This window comes from Microplitis demolitor, chromosome 2 (assembly GCF_026212275.2).
Source record: "Microplitis demolitor isolate Queensland-Clemson2020A chromosome 2, iyMicDemo2.1a, whole genome shotgun sequence".
NCBI lineage: Eukaryota > Metazoa > Arthropoda > Insecta > Hymenoptera > Braconidae > Microplitis > Microplitis demolitor.
In genome coordinates, this window is record NC_068546.1 from 18,586,707 (window position 1) to 18,606,818 (window position 20,112).

At 28.9% G+C, this 20,112-nt stretch overlaps 4 protein-coding genes across 5 annotated transcripts; 2 read left to right on the top strand and 2 right to left on the bottom strand.

The window, feature by feature from the left end:
- The first annotated feature begins 519 nt into the window (after positions 1-519).
- On the top strand, positions 520-1,507 carry LOC106693439 (nuclear protein 1). Its single transcript, XM_014441101.2, has 2 exons — positions 520-839; positions 991-1,507. Exon 1 carries the CDS (start codon positions 620-622, stop codon positions 833-835), a length of 216 nt encoding a protein of 71 aa, XP_014296587.1. The 5' UTR covers positions 520-619; the 3' UTR covers positions 836-839; positions 991-1,507.
- Positions 1,508-1,740: 233 nt separating this feature from the next.
- Positions 1,741-4,654, bottom strand: LOC103568474 (uncharacterized protein DDB_G0290685). Its single transcript, XM_014441077.2, has 4 exons — positions 4,384-4,654; positions 4,201-4,299; positions 4,043-4,135; positions 1,741-3,247 (listed from the first exon to the last, which is right to left on the bottom strand). Exons 1-4 carry the CDS (start codon positions 4,462-4,464, stop codon positions 2,126-2,128), a joined length of 1,395 nt encoding a protein of 464 aa, XP_014296563.1. The 5' UTR covers positions 4,465-4,654; the 3' UTR covers positions 1,741-2,125.
- Positions 4,655-6,899: 2,245 nt separating this feature from the next.
- Positions 6,900-18,606, bottom strand: LOC103568472 (protein PFF0380w). 2 transcript variants are annotated; one of them, XM_008545356.2, is made up of 10 exons: positions 18,478-18,606; positions 18,288-18,415; positions 18,077-18,175; positions 15,279-15,371; positions 12,797-13,561; positions 10,489-12,718; positions 8,777-9,073; positions 7,850-8,638; positions 7,458-7,769; positions 6,900-7,377 (listed from the first exon to the last, which is right to left on the bottom strand). In XM_008545356.2, exons 2-10 carry the CDS (start codon positions 18,384-18,386, stop codon positions 7,157-7,159), a joined length of 4,905 nt encoding a protein of 1,634 aa, XP_008543578.2. In that variant the 5' UTR covers positions 18,387-18,415; positions 18,478-18,606; the 3' UTR covers positions 6,900-7,156. The 2 variants fall into 2 exon arrangements, with proteins under 2 accessions (XP_008543578.2, XP_008543576.2); XM_008545354.2 differs by having other exon boundaries at positions 7,850-9,073.
- On the top strand, positions 15,681-18,036 carry LOC103568471 (carboxylic ester hydrolase). The gene is made up of 7 exons (XM_008545353.3): positions 15,681-16,025; positions 16,096-16,402; positions 16,475-16,672; positions 16,762-17,109; positions 17,190-17,525; positions 17,587-17,713; positions 17,796-18,036. The coding sequence occupies exons 1-7, from the start codon at positions 15,825-15,827 to the stop codon at positions 17,977-17,979; spliced, it is 1,701 nt and encodes a 566-aa protein (XP_008543575.1). The 5' UTR covers positions 15,681-15,824; the 3' UTR covers positions 17,980-18,036.
- Positions 18,607-20,112: the final 1,506 nt, after the last annotated feature.

Genomic DNA, 20,112 nt, shown 5'->3' on the forward strand with positions numbered 1-20,112 from the left:
GTGTATTTTTCTACTACCAAAGATTTCTCTCACGTTGATCGTATTTTATCTTTAATCATTCTACATTATTATTTTTATTTATTTTGTTATGTACCAGTTAAAACATGTACTTGTAGATATCGACCCTCATAGTATAGATGTTATATTAAAAAGTATTCTAGAAAATTCGCGTAGTAATACGAGTAATACTAACAATCTCGATGAGCTACGACGCATTTCACTTATCGACATGCGCAGTATCTTCGTAACCGAACCTTCTAGTTCTATACAACACGATATAATTTATTTAAAAAACTACTAAAAACTTAATTTATCATAATAATAAAAAAAACCTTAACGTCAAACAATTTTTTTAAATAAAAAAAATGATAGCGTTTAATTAAAAAAATTAAATTTTAAAATTTATTTAAATATTTGAAAATTTTTACTTGAATTAAAAACTGCGCGCATGTTTATTACTGCGCATGCCCGGCTGTAGCGCGGCTTATATAAAACCGATTGAACTGATGCGGATCCAAACAGTATCTGAAAAGCGATTCCGAAAAGCAGACAGTTATCAAGCGATAGTTTAAAACGTAATATTTAATTCTTTGTGAATTGTATTAATAAATTGTGAATTATGTCTGATTCATCAACATTCACTGACGAATACGAGCATTTCAATTACGATTACGACAAGTACATATTTTCTAAAAACGGTGGTAAACAAAGGAGTAAACGGGAAGTAAGTGAGCACACAAATCATTTTGATCCAAACGGACATTCTAGAAAAATCGTAACAAAGTTACACAATACTGAGATGAATAAACGTAATGTCACTAAAGCCAAGGCATAAAAAGGTAATTTTTTATTAACTCTATTTATTTATTTGTGTATATCAATGTTATTATTTATTGATAAAATTATTATGACGCTGTTTTTAAAATGGCTGCCAAGGTCATGAAATTGCGACGTAGTAAATTGATGTTTTTTTTTTTTTATCTGTTGCAGTCGTGTTCATTTGTGTGTTCATATCTTTCGTATTTATGAAAATTCAGCTGGTATTCAATTGATATAAAAATAATAGGCACGAGCTGATTCATCAACGATACGAAGATTACCTGGACATAGCATTTATTCACGAGTCATTTTTAATATACATCTATTATTATACATTACTCCCGAGTTCAACGTTCTTTGTGTGAAGTAAACATAAGTTATATAAACTACGACTTATTATTATTGTTTTTTTTTTTTTTCTCATTGTATTTAGACTTCGGAGGAATATTTATAGACACTTAGTGTGTAACAATTATAAATTGTCACGGACAATTGTATATTTTTTTTAAACAATTATTTAAAATCATTCTCTCTAATGTTTATTTATAATGATAATTAATATTATCCACTGTTTTGGAGTATTTACATTTTTTTATGTGTGATAGTAAATAAGACTTTTTTTTTCCTTTCAAAATAAGTGTATGAGTAAAAGTATTACCTCAATAAAAACAAATATAAAATGAATAAAATGATGTTTAATTATTTTTTATATTTAATTTAATTAAAATTAATAAAAAAAATATTTTATTTGAATTCAAATTAGCGTTATAACACAACCCTGCTGTAAAGAATTCATGATGACGTAGATATTGAATAAATAGGATTTCGTAATTTGATTAAATAATACAATAAAGAGTTTTAGTAAACATGACCTAAGACAACAAACATAGATGTGAAAAAGTATGATAAGTACTTAAATATTATGACTTTTATAAATATTACTTTTAATTGTCAAATGTTTAGTTGTCTTTTCCTCAGTCAGATTTATAATTTATTAAAATAAGAATTCAGTTAAATTGGTTATTAATTAAATATATAAATTACAAACAAAAACATTTTAATCAGATAACACTCAACTTGTTTAAATTTATTATTACAATCAATACTGATTGCATACTAGCGCTTAAAAATAAGGTAAGCTATTCATTTTTAGTATAAAGAACTTATAGTAAAAGTAAAGACCAGCTTTTTCTATTTACAATTAAATTAGTAAAATATTTAGGTAATAAAATATTTTTTAAGAAAATCGAAAAGAAAAATAAATGCCTCATTTTTTAAAAAAGGCAATTGTACATATTTTTTAAGTTTACTTTTTTTTCCTTGCACATAAATATTTATCGAACGACACATGTTTCTCTGTTACTCTTTTCCGTAAATAATAACGATGTCCAGCATTATTTCTGTCATTAACACTATCCTTATTATCGTCACTATCATTACTTTCATCATCATTATTATTACTTTCATCACTACTATCATTAACTTTGACACCATTATCATCACCACCACTACCATCACCACTATTATCATTATCATCATCATCACCACTATTATTATCATCATCTTGTAGATCATCCACATCACTATCATTATCCTTATCATTATTGTCATTTTCATCTGCTTCGGTATTATCATCGTCAACCCCATTATCACTAGTATAACCAAAACCAATTATATACGTGTTATTATTATCTTTATCACCTTTTGTACCACTATTATCATCATAATCATCATTATGATTATCGCTTTCATTACCTTGTGGACCAACCACATCATTACCGTTATTATCATTATCCTCATTATCATTATTATCATTTTCATCAGCTTCTGTGCCATCATCAACCGAATTATCACTAATATTATCAATACCAATTATACCTGTGTTATTATTATCATTTTCATGAGCTTCGGTACCAACATCATCATCAACTCCATTATCACTAATATCACTGAGATCAATTATATCTGTGCTATCATTATCTTTATTTTCATCATGATGATAATTACTATCATCATTACCACCATTTTGTGGGCCATCCGTATCATTATTATTACCATAATTTTTTTCATCTTTGCCACCACCATCATCATCATTTTTAACACCATTATCACTCGGTCTAGCAACATCAGTAATATGATCATTACCATCATCTTTATCAATACCAGCATTTACTAAGACTTCTTCGACAACATTTATACCACTTCTCTCGTGAACTACTTCAATGTCCGATGATAAATTCAATCCCACCTCAAAACTGACGGATTCCCTAATTCTTTCTGTTTGCATACTCAAAGAGAAATTGGATATAAGTGAGTCACTTCTTATTATTATGTCATACCCGAAAATTTCAATCATTCCTTCAACATTTCCAAATTTTAAAACCGAGCCATGAGTGAGACGGTATCTTGTTCGAGGTAAAATTTTGTTCTGAAACAAGAAAAAATATAATCAATTAACATCTATTTGAAAACTAATAAATTACATAAGGTAAAAGCCCCTATATCCGCTCAGTATTATTAGTTGCTCACTTTAACTATTCAAGGCGTTTTTTTATAATTCATAAAAAAAAAATTACAACTGAAAATATTATTATTGATAAATAATTATTTGTGAATCTAAATATATTAAAATATCATGTATCAAATTATTTTATAATAGATTATAAATTTAAATTAAATGACTGTTTTCAAACTCGCGCTCAGCCGGGCATTTTTTACTTTAACGTTCATTCGTTAGATTAAATTTAGGTTTCATCAAATTTTTTAAGAATTGTTATAACTTTCTTATTAAATACATTTTTAAAATCCATGAAATTTTATATTATGAAAGAATAAAGTAGTATAATTTATAAATTATGTTCTAAATCAATAAACTTATTACAGTTTAATTGATATTGTCTCTGAGCAATTATAGGACCATGTGTTAATCGAGTAATGGTACATGACAACTTTTAGTGAGCGACTATGGGTGCACTCAAGAACCTTATTTAAAAAACTAATAATAATTAATTATCAATATTATTCTTCAAACTAAAATCTTATTGTAACCCTCGAAACTTCAAAAAATTACTATAAAAAAAAATATGGTTTTTCATTTTATTTAGTAATTTATATTGAGTGATTTAATCTCACTCCAATGAAAAGTGAACGGGAACAGGGGCTTTTACCTTACATCATCCATTTTTTCATCCCCGGACCGTCATAATTAAAAATAATTACATACATTGTCAATAAACGTTGAGTTTGTAGAATGTAAATCCGTTATGAATATACCCGAATTTCGCACCTCCACGTTGGAATGAAACGCTGACACTGACTATAAAAAATAGTAATTATTATTTAAATATTACTTATTTAATTAATATTCTTTATCTAACTTACATCATCATCCAAATGGACATCATTCTTACGGGAACGACCGATAGTAGTGTTTCCCAATTCTAATGAATAAATTTCTCCATTGAAAGACAGATTAGCTATCTATAATTTTTTATTAATACTTATATTAATTCACTACTGAATAAATAAAACTACGAGCAATTAAACATTTGAAGTATTTCATACATTTATATCAGGAGCTGACATTCTATTCGTTATCGCTACAGTTGGACACGTGGAATTAAGATCATTGTGAACCTGATTCATCGTTGCTTTAATTAATATCACACAGATCAGCAATTTATATAACTGGATATTTATATTAATGGATATTTATTGTAATTAATAATGAATTTTTAATTTATTAAACACAGGACCAATCACTGTTTGCTGAATTAAAACAAAAACGAAAACTATTGAAGAAAATGAGAAGAAATGTGCATTGCTAGTGTTTGAATAAGCGATGAACTAAGAAACTAAAAATGTAAACATCAATGACCTTGGTAAAAATTTACCCCACGTTCAAAAAAGCGCGCGAAAAATACTATAATTTAAATATCGTAATCCTAGTTCCTTTTAAAAATTATTTTCAATAAATTTATATGCTAGAAAACGTTTAAAATTTTTATTATAGATTTTGAACAGCAAATTTTATTTAAATCTTTATAGAATAGTGTGACCAATACCGTCACCGCTACAGTAATTTTGAGTTTCAGTAAAGAATTCAGTTATAAATTAGTGGCATATTAAATTTAAAACATTTTAATAAATGTAAAAACATCTGAGGAATTTTAAAAAAATTATTACAAGTATAAAAAAATAAAAATAGGGTAAAGTCATGAAAATTCAGTAGTAGGACAACTAAACCGACAATATATAATATGTAATAAATTATTTTCTAGTGGATTTGGATGTATCTAAATAGCACAGTCAACTTTAAGATGACATGAAGATGTCTCTTAAAAAGACAACACAAATTTTTTTTTGTTTCAAAGCAGAATTCTTTTTGTATCAATAAGACATACAGAAGTAGGTCCTAAGAATCATAAAAAATTTGTTCTTTTTCCCGTCTTAAAAAAATAATTTTTATTAAAAGATCGTTTGGATGACGTATGACAAATTTGTAATTTATTTCTTGTCGTCTCTTGTGGCGTCTTTCAAGAACAGGATGGCCACAAAGAAATGATTTTAAAATTCCCTGATATTTCTCGGTTTTTCAGTTAAGTTTTTCACATTTTTTCGTGATTTAGAAATTTTATTCGTATCATTTAGATATTTAAAGTTTTTATTGTATTTTCATTTTCAATAATTTACTTTGATAATTAAATCATGCGAGAACCCATAAAAAATGGCAATAAAATAATTTAATATTGCTTACTTTGGATTATTCAATATTAAAAAGGTGTAAGTTAAAATATTTAATAAGAAACTTTATGATTCAAATAAATTCAAAATACACTGGTTACAAAAATTGAGGGATACTAAAAAAAATTTCAAATTTTTTAGTAAGTTTCAACAGTATGTAAGTCTGGAAAAGGGGTCTCACAACAAAAATAAGAAGGCAAAAGCTTCAAGTGTCTAGTTTCTGATCTGGTCTTAAAATTTTTTTATATACACGACTTCGGAGCAATCATAATTATCGAAAAAAATTGACTCAAGCTCGAAGACCGTTTTTAAGACGAGCAAAAATTCGGTAAATGTATTTTTTGATAGTTTTCTTAGAATTAATCTAGAACCACACAAAATAAAAAAAATTATAAGACCAGATCAGAGAACTAGGCACTCGAAGCTACAATTTGCTGTTTTGGTTTTTATAGTCCGACCATTTTCCTTCGAATTATAACCTGTTGAAACTCACTTTAAAATTTGAAATTTTTTCATATCCCTTGATTTTTGTAGCGTATTATTGAAAATTTTTTTAATTTTGAAATGTCGCAATTTAATTCGGGATACTTTTCGAAATTCCCTGGCATTTCCATGATACTTCCCAGTTTGTGGCCACCCTGAAGTAGATATTCATTCAGTGGCATAAATTTCTGATTGATTTGTCAACATGTTGGTTCTTTAACGATGTCAAAAAATAGCCATAAACCTGCTATCTTATAGATGCCACAAAGCCGTGTATTACTTGGATATACTTGTTTTCGGGTGTACTGCCATTGGTCCTTTTACCCTGATTATCGATGAAATATATTAAAAAATAAAACAATTAAATTTAGAGTGAAATCACCTATAATCAGCATACACCTTTGATCTTTCGTTAAAATAATAATTAAATATATTAAGAACAACTGATTTAACAATAAATGCATTTCTTCCGTAAGAAAATAAATAATTATGCCTTAAAAATATTTAATTAATAAAATAAAGTCGCAGACTGGCGATCGAGTACTTTACCTTAATTACATATAAAATTTACACTATTATATATTATTTAACATGTTAATTAATTTCATAATAAATCAATTTCAGATATTTTAAAATTTCAATTTTAATAAACATTCATTTTTATTTTTTACATTTCATTAATTATGTAAATAAAATTAAAAAAAAAAAACATATTTATTCATGAATTATAGTTTAACAAATAAGGTAAAAGATCTAGTACCCGATCAGGGAACTAGTACTCGATTACTCCATATATTTGTATATTTATATTTAGTAAAATTTAGTAAATATACGAATGCATGAGTGATCGAATAATAGTTCCCTGATCGGGTACTAGATCTTTTACCTTACATAAATTTAATTATAACTAATTTATATTTAATATAATTTAATATATGAGATTTATAAAAAAATAATGTAAGTTTAATATTAATTTTAAAATAATATTTAAGTGTAATAATAATTTTTTTGTTTCTTATACTAAGTTTATCATATAAATATTAATTTTCATATTATAAAAATATAATTACATTACACTTAAGCCCAATTTTTTGAATTAATAGTATTACTTTTAAAAACTGAGCTTATGTTCCTTTATATTTAATTTTTGTTGAAGAATACCAATTAGCAAAAATTCAGTAGTAACAACCGGAACTACAATATTTTTTGGTATATTTGATATTAATTTTTTCAATTTCGGAACGTCTTCAGGACAACTGATGATATACGTATTTGGTGACCATGTTTTAGGAGCTCGTATTAAAGCTTTACCTCCCGAAACTTGTATCATATCTGTAATAATTGATAAATAGATAAATTTACACTTATCAATAAATTATTATGTAACAAGAATCTAAAGTATAATTTATTACTTTTGAGTTCATTAACGCTCGGTTGATTTACGCCAGTTGTTATAATGAACGTAGTATTATGCAATAGTTTATTATCTTTAGATTTAATCAAACTCTGTTGTAAATTAAATCCAAATTTAGCTTCAGCAGCTTTATCGTTCAGAATATACTTATTAGTATCAACGAATTTATTATTTGCAATACTTGCGCTTATCCACTGCTCAGAAACTATAGGAACACTGCGTGAAATTGCGCAAATAAATTTCAAAGTTCTGCGAACTTTATCGGTTACTAAAATTGTTCCTGTCATTGGATCATTAGTTATCGATCCACCTAACAGAAAAAAAAAAAACAGATATAAGTTATTTTCTGACTTAAATTTATGAAATTTATAAAATAAATATAAAACTTACCGAGTCTCTGAATCGCCGATTCATAATCTTCATAACTAATACCAGTGAACATTATTTTATATTGCATTTTATCAGCTGGACGAACGCTGTGTCTTGAACGAGCAGAAGTAGATGGAGAATCCATAATACTACTGGCTATTGATCTTTTTGATTTAGCTGTACTGTTCAATGTACTGCTTGAGGATACTGTTGACGAAGTAGAAGAGTCAAGCAAATTGCTTTGATCTTCATCAACTTTCTTTGCTCGTTTAGCTACAACCTTTCTCTTGGACTCCAATTTAACTGATTTCTCTTCACCACCAGAACTAGCTGATGTACTTTGCAAATTAGTTTTATCAATATCTGTTTTATCTGGTCGTTTAGCAGCAGTCTTTTTCTTTGGCTCTACTTGAGCTTTTTGTTCTTTAGGACCTAAATTGACTAATGGATTAAGCAAATTTATTTCATCAATATCCGTTATCTTTGATTTTTTAGCAGTAGTATTTTTTTTCTTTTCAACTTGATACTTTTGCGCTTCAGCAGTTGAACTAACTGATGCTATAGATCTATCAGACTCGGAGATTTTCCGCGTTTTACGAGAACGCTTCGCAGGTACCGGAACTTTATCTTGATCATCATCGTCCAAAGTATTTTTATCAGTAGCAAATGTTCCGTCAGTAAATTTTTTTGGAAAAGTACGTTTTCTTAATGGTTTCTTGTTAGTGACGTTGGAAGTAGTAGCTTTCGCAGTGAGTTCTTTTTTATTCTGTTTTACATCTTTTTTATTGTTACTTCCAACTCCTTTGAGACCTGTCAAAATTTTTTCTTTATCATTAGCGTCAAGAAGTCGATCTGCCAGTTGTTTTAAACGGGCAAAATCAACTTCACTGTCCGATGAAGAATTACTATCATCAATATTTTTTATTTTAGGTAATGGAGTATCCATACCAGTTATTTTTGATTTGGATTGTTCAGATTTTTTTTTTAAATTATAAAAAACACCCTCATCGCCATCACTATCGTCACCTTCCCTTGCTTTTATTTCAGCCATTTGTTTTTCAAGTATCTTAGAAACTTGAGATATCGAATAATCATCCTCACTATCTGATGAACTAATGGGACTACCTGGATAAGAATCAGTACCAGGTATACGAACTTTGGGTAACCCTGCAAAAAAATCATCCTCATTAACTGGATCGACCGTTTTCTTACTTTCATTATCAGAGTTGACACCTTTTTCTCCATCTAAATCATAAAGAAATTGATTAATTATTCAATTCAAAATTAAATAATATTAAAGGCATTCTCAGACAGTGCCCTCCCCCCCCCCCACCACTTTTTGAAAATTTTCAACTGTCATAAGCGTATCAAAATTTTATCAATTGATTAAAAAAAAATTAAAACTTTATTTAAAAAAAGACATCGTAGTAGTAATTTCACCGAGGTATAGATTTAAAAAAAAATTACTTATAGCTGATATCAATTACGAGTTGAACAAAATTTGTTGAACAGGGTGACCACAAAGAAATAATTTAAAAATTCCCCGATATTTTTCGGTTTTCCAGTAAAGTTTTTCACATTTTTCTCTGATTTAGAAATTTGATTCGTATCATTAAAATATTCAAAGTTTTTATTATATTTTCATTGCCAATAACTAAATTTGATGATTAAATCATACGAGAAAGCAAAAAAAAAAGGTAAAAATAATTTAACACGGTCTACTTTTGATTATTTGATTATTCGATGTTAAAAATATATAAGTTAAAATATTTAATAAGAAATTTTAAGATTAAAATAATTTCAAAAGAAACCGGTCACAAAAATTACAGGATATTAAAAAAATTCAAAATTTTTAAGTAATTTTCAACAGGCTGTAACTCAAAGGAAAATGGTCGTACAACAAAAACAAAAAAGAGAAATTTTAGCTTCAAGTGTCTAGTTTTCTGATCTGGCTTCGTAATTTTTTTCGTTATGCACGATTTCGGAGTAATCAAAAATCAATCACAATTATTGAAAAAAATTTATTGAAGTTTGCAGACCGTTTTTAAGACGAGTAAAAATTTGTAAAATTTTTTTTCGATGGTTTTCTTAGGATTACTCCGGGACCGTGCATAATACAAAAATTTACAGATCAGATCAGAAAAATAAACACTTAGGGCTACAATTTACTTTCTTCGTTTTTGTTGTATGACCATTTTCTTTCGTTACAATCTGTTCAAAATCACTTAAAAATTCTGAAATTTTTTAATATTTCTTAATGTTTGTGACTAGTAAATGATTGAAAAATTTTTTTTTAAATTTTTAACTGCCGTAATTTAACTTCCGGAAACTTTTCAAAATTCTCTGACATTTCCATGATATTTTCTGGTTGCATAAAATTCCCTGATAATTCCCGATGCTCACAGTTTGTGGCCACGAATCTCGTTTAACTCTTGATTGATAACAATTGTAAGTTATTTTTTTTTTAAATCTATACCTCGACGAATTCACCACTACGTTGCTCTTTTTTCAAATAAGGTTTTAACAATTTTTTTTTAATTAATTAATAAAATTTTAATACAAATAGGACAGTTGAAAGTCATTGCATATTTTTAAAAAGCGGAGGGAGGGGGGGGGGGCTGGGAACGCTTTTAAAATAAAAATAAAAATACTTCAATTACTTTTAGCATTTGGTTTGAGTTTTTTTGTCGGTGATTCCATTGCTCCAACGGACTCATCACTGTTCACCGCGACTCCATTTGAAAATCCAGCAGTACCTGGAGCGTAAACGACCTCTTTCGTCAGGTTACGTTGACGATTACTAGCCGATTGTGAATCAGAGCTTCCCTGACTATCGATAATTAAATTACTTTTCTTCTTCTTCTTGGAAGACAAACTAGCAAAGTAAACTTCTTGCGTATCAGGTGTCGATGCACGTGAATCCACCCGGGGTTCACAAATTTTTTTATTGTTTCGTAAATTCTTTTTACTATCTTGACTATTGGATTTCTTAAAATTATTAACATTACATAATTTTTCAGGTACATCACTTAAAATTTCCTCAAGCTGCTGAGTTGGAAGCGGCATTGGATCCTCAAGTTCATCATCATTACTACCACCAAACATTGCATCTAAATTTTTAGCTATACTATCATCGTGTAAATTATTATCATCATTTAAATCTGTTTTTTTATCATGATTAATTTTTTTATTATCCGACTGCAAATTTATATTTTGTTTATCAGTAACTGAATCATTTTGCGGATCTGATATTTTATCGAGATTAACTCGAAGATTTTTTAAACCAAACAAACTTTTTTTCCTAGCAACTGATGAAGAAACGGGAGTCGAAGATGCTGCTTTACGTGAGCTCCGACGATTTGTAGTTGGACTAATTGATCTATCATCGTCTGAATCACTACTGTCAAATCTATCATTAGATTTCTCTGATTTATTATCAAAATTTATAATTTGTGTTGGTGCATTATTTAAATCATCTAAATCCTTATCATTATCTCCTTTATTTTTATCACTCGATTGCTTATTCGTTTGATGCTTCGTGGAAACAGATGGTTGGAAATCAATAATTTGAGTTGGCTCTAGATCATCGTGTTGTGTTTCTCTAATTTTTTGAGTATCCATTTCATGATTCTTACTATTTTTATTTGAAAAATCAACAATCTGCGTTGCTGCTGACTCATCAACTTCATTAACATGCTTTTTATTATTATTATTGACTGATCCTTTATTATTTTTATCAACTAATTGTTTATTAAGAGACAGATGTTGATTTAATTCTTCATCATCAGTCTCATCATCATTTTCTTCAGCAAATTTATCATCACTTTGTACATTTATTACTTGAGTTGACGCCAAGTCATCACAAACTTTATTATCATTACTATTTCTAATTGATTTATTTATTTTTTCACATGCATTATTTTTTAATGACGGAATAATTTGAGTAAGTGCATCAGGATCACAATCAACTTCACTATTTCGCGGTAAATTTAAATTCGTTGGTCCAGTTGTTACTGTAGATGGTGCTGTGTCATATCGTTCAAGACCCGACGGCTCTTTTTGAACTTTTGATAATTCTTTTTGTCGAGGTGACACCAACTGATTAGGTGTCATATAAATTTCATCATCATCTGTTTCATCATCATTATCATTTGTTCCCATACCAGGTTGTTGAATTTTAGAAAAATCAACAAGCACTGGACTTGGACATGCATTATTTTCTAAATTATCATCAACTTTTCTAATCATTAAATTATTTACATTAATACTCGCCGTAGTAGAAGATTCTGGTTTCGTAGATTTTAACGATTCGAGATAATTTTCATCATCTGTTTCTGAATCGTTATCAATCTTATCATTATTTGTTTTATTTTGTTCATTATTATGTGAATTAACCAACGCTTCTTCATCATCTGTTTCCGACCCACTACCAGCCTCATTATTATTATTATTATTATTATTATTATTATTATTATTATTATTATTATTATTATTATTATTATTATTATTATTTTTACTTTGTTCATTATTTTTTATATTAACTAACACTTCCTCATCATCCGTTTCAGATTCATCATCTGTCTCAGCGATAATATGAGACTGTGCATTGGTTGATGTCGAAGGTAGATTATTATTAGATTTTTTACAGGCATCATTATTAATAGTTTCCGAATTCATTTTTCCATTACTTTGATGAACCGAAGAACAACTTTGCTTTAATTTATTATTATCATCATCGAGAAGCTCGTCATCCATTTCCGAGTCCTCGACGATTGATGTACTTACGTTTTGTAGCTTCTTGTCGCCTTCATCAACTTTCTTATCATCATATTTTTGTAGAACCAAAGCTGCTTCATTCTGAACGCTCGTGCTCTTACTGGGAATTCGATTCTATAATAAACAAACAAACCAATAAATTATTAATAAATAAAATTATAAAATTATTTTATTAATAAATCGTTTTATTACCTTCTTAAATTTACTTATTGTAATTTCAAACTGTTTATTAATACGCTGTGTTTCACAATTATATATATCATCATCTTCATCATCTGCATTCATTCTTTGCGTTGCTACATCATAAAGACTTGAAGCCTCATCAGCTTTTGAATCAATTTTTTGTGTCTCCAAATCATAAATACGGTTGTTATGATCCGCCCCATTGACTGGCTGCGTACTCATACAATAAATATCTGATCCATCAACATCCACTTTATCAGCATCTAATTTTTGTGTTTCCAATTCAAAAATATCTTTTTTAACTTTATCATGATCCAACTGCTGTGTGTTTACATCATAAATTGAATTAACTTTATCTAAATCTGATGTAGAATTATTTATTTTTTGTGTTTCACAATCAAAAATAGCTGGATCATTATTTTCATTAGGTTGATCAAATTTCTGTGTTTCAATGTCATGGATGCTGGTATTTAATTGTCTGCGTATTTTATTACCACGAGCGTCTCGTGAACTAGGACTACGAATTGGTAATGATGGTTTAGCAAAGACACCATCATCTTTAGCCTCTTGAGTTCCAAGAATTACAGAATCATCGCTGTCTGTAATTGATGACTTGTTACCATCATAACGAATTTTAAGACCAGGTGCTGGTGTTTCTGGTACAATAATTGAATCATTGTTATCTCTGAGCAATAAAAACCGGGCATTAATAACTCCGAAAGTTAATCTTGAACCATCAACTATTTGATAAAAACGATCTGGTCGTAATATTTCCTAAAATAATTTTAAAATAAAGACAATTTAATAAATTATTTTGTTAAAACAGAGTGGCCACAAACCGGGAATATCGGGGATTATTAGGAAATTCAATGCGACCAGGGAATATCATGGAAATGTCAGGAAATTTCGAAAAGTATCCAGGAATGAAATCGCGACAGCTCAAAATTAAAATTTTTTTTAATAATACGCTACAAAAATTAAGGGATATGAAAAAAATTTCATATTTTAAAGTGATTTTCAACAGGTTGTAACTCATAAAAACAAAAACGGCAAATTGTAGCTTTGTGTCTAGAGTAGGGTAACCCAAAAAAACCGACTATATTTTTTTTTTTCAAGACTCTCATGAAAATTTGTTGGCTTAAGATGTTTGAAGCTTCTCTAAAAATCAGCTCGATAAAAAATTTTCAAGAGGTCGCTCATGAATTTTAATAATATCTAAAATGATCGAAATTCGGATTTTTTTGCTCTAAATTTCTTCTTTCTCGGAGTAGCTATAATTTATATTTATGAAATTATGACTACGCTGAAAGTTTTAGCCCAAAATTCAAATATTTAAACGTCGCTCAAGAATTTTAAAAGTTTCCGAGTACTGTCTTTTCAACGTTTTCGAGCGATCCTTGAATATTGATAATAAAGCTTCTCGATTTTTTCACCATCAATTTACATCACAATGAATAAAAATATAACCCGAGAAATAAAAATAATAAGTTATTTAAATACTTTTTTATTTTTTAATTCAATTTTTAGGTTTTTTCGCTTATTTAAAACTTACCAAATTTTATTGTTTGAGACTGTCCTGTATATTGTTAGTTATGCAAAAGTTATATTTTAGTGAAATGACAATAATTGAGATAAAAAAATACAAAAACTAATTCAAAGTATTAGTCACATATTATCAGTTAATATTCAAAATTCTAGAGCGCCGTTTAAATATTTAAATTTTGGATTGAAATTTGCAGCATAGACATAATTTTATAAGTATAAACTATTGCTGCCAAGAGAAAGAAAAAATTTAGAAGTAAAAAATCCGAATTTCAATCATTTTTGATATTTTCAAAATTCCTGAGCGACCTCTTGAAAATTTTTCATCAAGCTGATTTTTAGAGAGGCTTCTTAAAACGTCGTAAGCCAACAAATTTTCATAAGAGACTTGAAAAAAAAAAAAATAATCGGTTTTTTTGGATCACTCTAAGTGTCTAGTTCTCTGATCTGGTCTTGAAATTTTTTTATTTCGTGCGGTTCCGGATTAATTCTAAGAAAACTATCAAAAAAGACATTTACCGAATTTTTGCTCGTCTTAAAAACGGTCTTCGAGCTTGAATTAATTTTGTTCGATAATTATGATTGCTTTTTTATAGCTCCGAAACCGTGTGTATAAAAAAATTTAAAGAACAGATCAGAAATTAGACACTTGAAGCTTTTGCCTTTTTATTTTTGCTGTACGTCTTTTTTTCTAGAGTTACATACTGTTGAAACTTACTAAAAAATTTGAAATTTTTTTTAGTATCCCTTAATTTTTGTAACCAGTGTATTTTGAATTTATTTGAATCATAAAATTTCTTATTAAAAACTTTGAATATCTAAATGATGCGAATAAAATTTCTAAATCAAAAAAAATTGTGAAAAACTTTACTAGAAAACCGGGAAATATCAGGGAATTTTTAAATCATTTCTTTGTGACCACCCTATAAAAGTATTTTTTGATACATACATTATTGATTCGGGTTTTATTTGATGAACGTAAATCACAAATATAATAACAATGTTTATTAATTTCAATTTCTGCGTGATTTTTCGAAACAGTCTGAAAATAAAATTTTCATATTAAAAATATTTTTAAAAATATGGAATAAACAAACTAATATGATAATATTGTTAATACATAATGAATATTTAAATAATCAAGGAGGTTAAAGAGCAACGATAAGTTTATAAAAATTCCAAAAAAAATATGTTACTAGTTAAATAATTGATATTAAGTATAATCGAAAGGTTAAAGAGTAGTGATAAATTTGTGAAAATATGTTTATAAGTTAATAATTATACCAGGTCTAAATATAAGAAACGATTATGCCAAAAAAAAAAGCGCCATCCTAGTTATAAAATGCATAAACAATTTCAAAAAAAATATTATTAACTTGATTAAACGTAGGGAAGATAAATACTATCAAAAATATTGTGTCATTAACCAGACGATACAGCTATAAATACTGAAAAAAAATTCACAGAAGCATAGACGATTTCCGAATCGTTAAAGATGAAGACTGCTATTCTATTGTGTTTAGTGCCGCTGGGATTGGCGACTTTGGACGTCGACAAGACCCCAGATGGACCAAGATTCGAAACTCCAGCGGGAGGAATCCGAGGTTTCTACGACTACTCCCAGAATGGACGAAAGTACATGGCCTTTGAAGGTATTCCATACGCAAGACCGCCACTTGGAGATCTCCGATTCAGAGTAAGTATTTTTGCTCTATTGGTAATATTGATTTAAAATTCACCAGCTAAATAAATAAAACGTAATGTAGCCACCTCAAAAAATGAGACCATGGACTGGAGATATAGTAGCTATCAAAACCGGACCACCTTGCACGCAGTATATTCACACACCAATTGATGCTAAGGAGAGAATCGTTGGTTCAGAAGATTGTTTGTACCTGAATGTTTACAAGCCTGTAACTGAGTTAACTAAAAAAATGCCAGTTATTATTTGGATTCACGGTGGAGCTTTTCAATGGCATATGGAAGCCAAAGATGGCCAATTCACAAGACCTGACTATCTTATGGACCGAGATGTTATTTTAGTTACATTCAGCTACCGTGTTGGTCCTCTTGGTTCGTGTTTTATCACAGTCTGCTGTAGAACTTCCCAATAATAAATTTTATAATTATAATATTTTCTTTTAGGTTTCATGAGCACTGGAGATGAACACATTTCCGGAAACATGGGTCTTAAAGATCAAAACATGGCCATCCGCTGGGTTAAAGAAAATATCGAAGGTATGGGTGGTGATTCTGAAAATATTTCTCTCTTCGGATTGAGTGCTGGTGGAGTGAGTGTGCACTACCATTACTTAACGCCTTTGAGTAGAGGACTATTCAAACGTAAGTGAATTTTTTAATAAGAAAAAAAATATTTCATAAAAAAAGTAAGTTAACATCAATAAAACAATAAATCTTTTTTGGTTGTGTAGGAGGATTGTCCTTCAGTGGAAATGCATTGAACTGCTGGGCTATCACCGAAGGAGCTCCTGAGAAAGCAAAGAAAGTCGCGATGACAGTTGGATGCCCAACTACAAACACAGAAGAGATGGTGAAATGTCTTAAGACTCGCCCATACCGCCAGATAGCACGTACAGACATGGACTTTATGCCTTTCGAGTTCAATCCAATGACTCCGTTTGGTCCAGTAGTTGAAAAATCAACAGCCGAGTCACCATTCATTACTAAAATCCCAGCTGATATTATCAGCAGTGGCGAAGCTTATGACGTTCCATGGATCACTGGTGTCGTTCCTGAAGAAGGACTTTACCCTGGTGCCGGTTAGTTTCACACATCAATTCAATTTAAGCAACCATAAATTACTACTGCACTTCACTAATATTGTTTATGACCTCAATAGATTTCTGTGCTGACCCAGTACTCTTGAAAGAATTAGATGCCAGATGGGACACCTTAGCACCCTTCATCCTAGACTTCAACTACACAATTCCTCTTTCCAAGCACTCAGAAGTTGCCCGTAGAATCAGACATCACTACATAGGTGACAAACCAATTGACAAAAGCACTGCTATGTCTCTCGTCCACATGATCGGTGATCGTCTGTACGTTGTGGGAGGTGTTAAAGCTGCCAAACTGATGGCTAAAGCCAACAAGAGTCCTGTTCGTTACTACTACTTCACCTACCACGGAGCTGACAGTTTAAGTTATTCTATGACCAGAACAAACGAAGACTGGGGTAAGAATTGTCAAACCAACTTATAAGTCTTTCTTTACATTTCTTAATAACTAAATTTCAGGTGTTGCACACGGTGATGATCCTTACTACATTGTTGGATCTCCATTCATGGACCCAACTACAACTGGCGAAGATCGTGCAATGCAGAGAGAACTCTTGGACTTCTGGGTATCCTACGCCACCACTGGGTATGTTAACTGACACTATGACTGTCAACTCAATCATAACATATAATGGACAATAATTTTAATTAAATATATAATTATTTAGAACTCCTGATGTTGGACTCGACTGGACACCTGTTGATGCAGCTCATGAAAAATTGGTCTACCTCCATATCAAAGGACCAGGTAGTCGTGAAATGGACAAAGATGGTAACTTTGGATACATTAAACTCTGGTCTAGTATTGACTTCAACGAAGACAAAGTTGATGGGAAAAAAATTGAATATTAAATGACCTACTAATAATTTCTTTTGTACGTGTAAACGAGACTATTTTATAATGAAAAAAAAAAATAATTAATAAAAATAATGAAGCATATTTACTTACTAAATCATTAATACAAATGTCACATCCAGGATTACGACCAATTTTATTAATGCCTCGAAAAACTGGATACTTTTTATCCCCAATACACAAATTAGCGACCTAAATAAAAATTATTTTTTTTTTTTTTTTAAATAAAATAAATTTTATTTTACTAACAAATTAGAAAAATAATTTTAAAATAATATGTAATAATGAAAGTAATATATTATACCTGGTGAACCCTCTTAGGGGTAGTTTGTGATGAATTAAATGACTGGGACGAGGTATCATCATCGTCCTCGTTTATTAATTGCGTTGCCGGCAAATCCATCTTTAATAATTTTTATCATCAACAAGTAACTATAAAAAAAAAGTAATAAATTATTATTTAATACATAATATTGCTATTTATTATTCATTACCGTTGAAATTACATATAACACACGTATAAACATAAATAACAACGCATGTAACCTCTCTTTGAACGGGTTTTGTGTTATGTGCTGAATTGTTTTGTTTGAGGATGATTCAAAGCGTGCCAGACTGTGCCGGACCCGCCGAAAACTGGCGGCAAGAATTGATTCTAAATTGGCAGCACATTATGAACGGACAAAAAAAGAACTAAGATTTATTAATTAAAGCGCGTGTTAATTTTAAATTCTTAAAACATTATTTACGCATCTTTAAACAATTATATGTGTGAGTCATATAATTATGAATGTGAATTTATGAGTGTGAATATAGCAGACAGATAAATTTAAATCTATAAATAAATAGAGTAAATAATTTCAAAATAATATTTTTAAAAACTGCACTTATTAATTTGAAAATTTTTTAAATGTGCTTTTTTTTTTATTTTATTTTATCAATTATTTACTCTTTTTATTGATAATTTTAAATTGGTTTAATGTCTGCTACACTCACGCTCATGTGAATGTAGTAGACATCAGATAAATTTAAAATTATAAATAAATATAGTAGATAATTAAAAAATAATAATTACAAAAAATGCATTTATTAATTTCAAAATTTTTTAAATGCGGATTTTTTCAAATTTTTAAAATTAATTATTTACTCTATTTATTTGTAGTTTTTAATTTGTCTGATGTTTGCTACATTCACACTTATGTATAATTTACAGCAGTAAATGGCACATGTCTCAAGAGGGGCGATAGCCAAGAAGGATTAAAAAAAAAAAAGCTGTACAATAAAAGTAAGACAATGAGTGCTTGTAGACAATATAAGTAATAAAAAGCGCTTGTAAATATGATCAATTTTTCCACAAATATAAGTTTTTTTTAAAAAAAACAACAAAATACTCTAACAATAAATTTATGTCAATGTAAATATATATAAGGAAAAAAAATATAAAGAACTTCACTTAAAAATATGAGTTAAAACTACTAAATTCATATTATAAACTTAAAATACTTGTGTAATTTTTAGGACCTTGAGAATTAAATTTTTATTTATATTTAGTAATTTTTATTATTTGAGTATGCCAATAAATATAAACTGCATTAGTAAACTTGATCATATGTTTATTCAATATAATAAATTTTACTATTCTAAAATGGAATTAATTAAAATCAAAGATTCATTAATTTTTTAACTTTTTATTATTATTATTATTATCATTTCTAGGTTTAATAGATGTGAGTTGTGTTAGAGTCAATATCTATAATATTAAAAATCATCTAACATGATCCAGATTCAAACCCTGATCTGCTGCACAGAAAGTAATATTTTTTGTTTATTACCATACTCTTATACACTACAATCGAGTCGCGTTATAAATCCGGCTTATTTTCTTTTTCTGTACCAGACTCACGTTAATATGAGAGAGACATTAAGAGGACTTATAACGCGACTCGACTGTATTGCATTGAGTACCATAAGTATGACGGGTATGACGTATAGTACCATACTTACGGCGTTTTTTACAATACTGTATAGTAAATAACTCCACAACCTGCAGGAATTGTCGAACTAAATGATTATATAACTAACATTTTTGTAATGTAATTTAATTGTAAATACTTATTATCAATGAAAAA

Coding starts and splice junctions, on each gene's coding strand:
- LOC106693439 (XM_014441101.2), top strand. CDS start 620: ATGTCTGATTCATCAACATTCACTGACGAATACGAGCATTTCAATTAC.
- LOC103568474 (XM_014441077.2), bottom strand. CDS start 4,464: ATGAATCAGGTTCACAATGATCTTAATTCCACGTGTCCAACTGTAGCG. Junction 4,300..4,383: donor TGTCAGCTCCTGATATAAAT/GTATGAAATACT, acceptor AAAAAATTATAG/ATAGCTAATCTGTCTTTCAA. Junction 4,136..4,200: donor ATGTCCATTTGGATGATGAT/GTAAGTTAGATA, acceptor TATTTTTTATAG/TCAGTGTCAGCGTTTCATTC.
- LOC103568471 (XM_008545353.3), top strand. CDS start 15,825: ATGAAGACTGCTATTCTATTGTGTTTAGTGCCGCTGGGATTGGCGACT. Junction 17,526..17,586: donor CAGAACAAACGAAGACTGGG/GTAAGAATTGTC, acceptor ACTAAATTTCAG/GTGTTGCACACGGTGATGAT. Junction 17,714..17,795: donor GTATCCTACGCCACCACTGG/GTATGTTAACTG, acceptor ATAATTATTTAG/AACTCCTGATGTTGGACTCG.
- LOC103568472 (XM_008545354.2), bottom strand. CDS start 18,386: ATGGATTTGCCGGCAACGCAATTAATAAACGAGGACGATGATGATACC. Junction 18,176..18,287: donor CCCCTAAGAGGGTTCACCAG/GTATAATATATT, acceptor ATTTTTATTTAG/GTCGCTAATTTGTGTATTGG. Junction 13,562..15,278: donor ATAAAACCCGAATCAATAAT/GTATGTATCAAA, acceptor AAATTATTTTAG/GAAATATTACGACCAGATCG.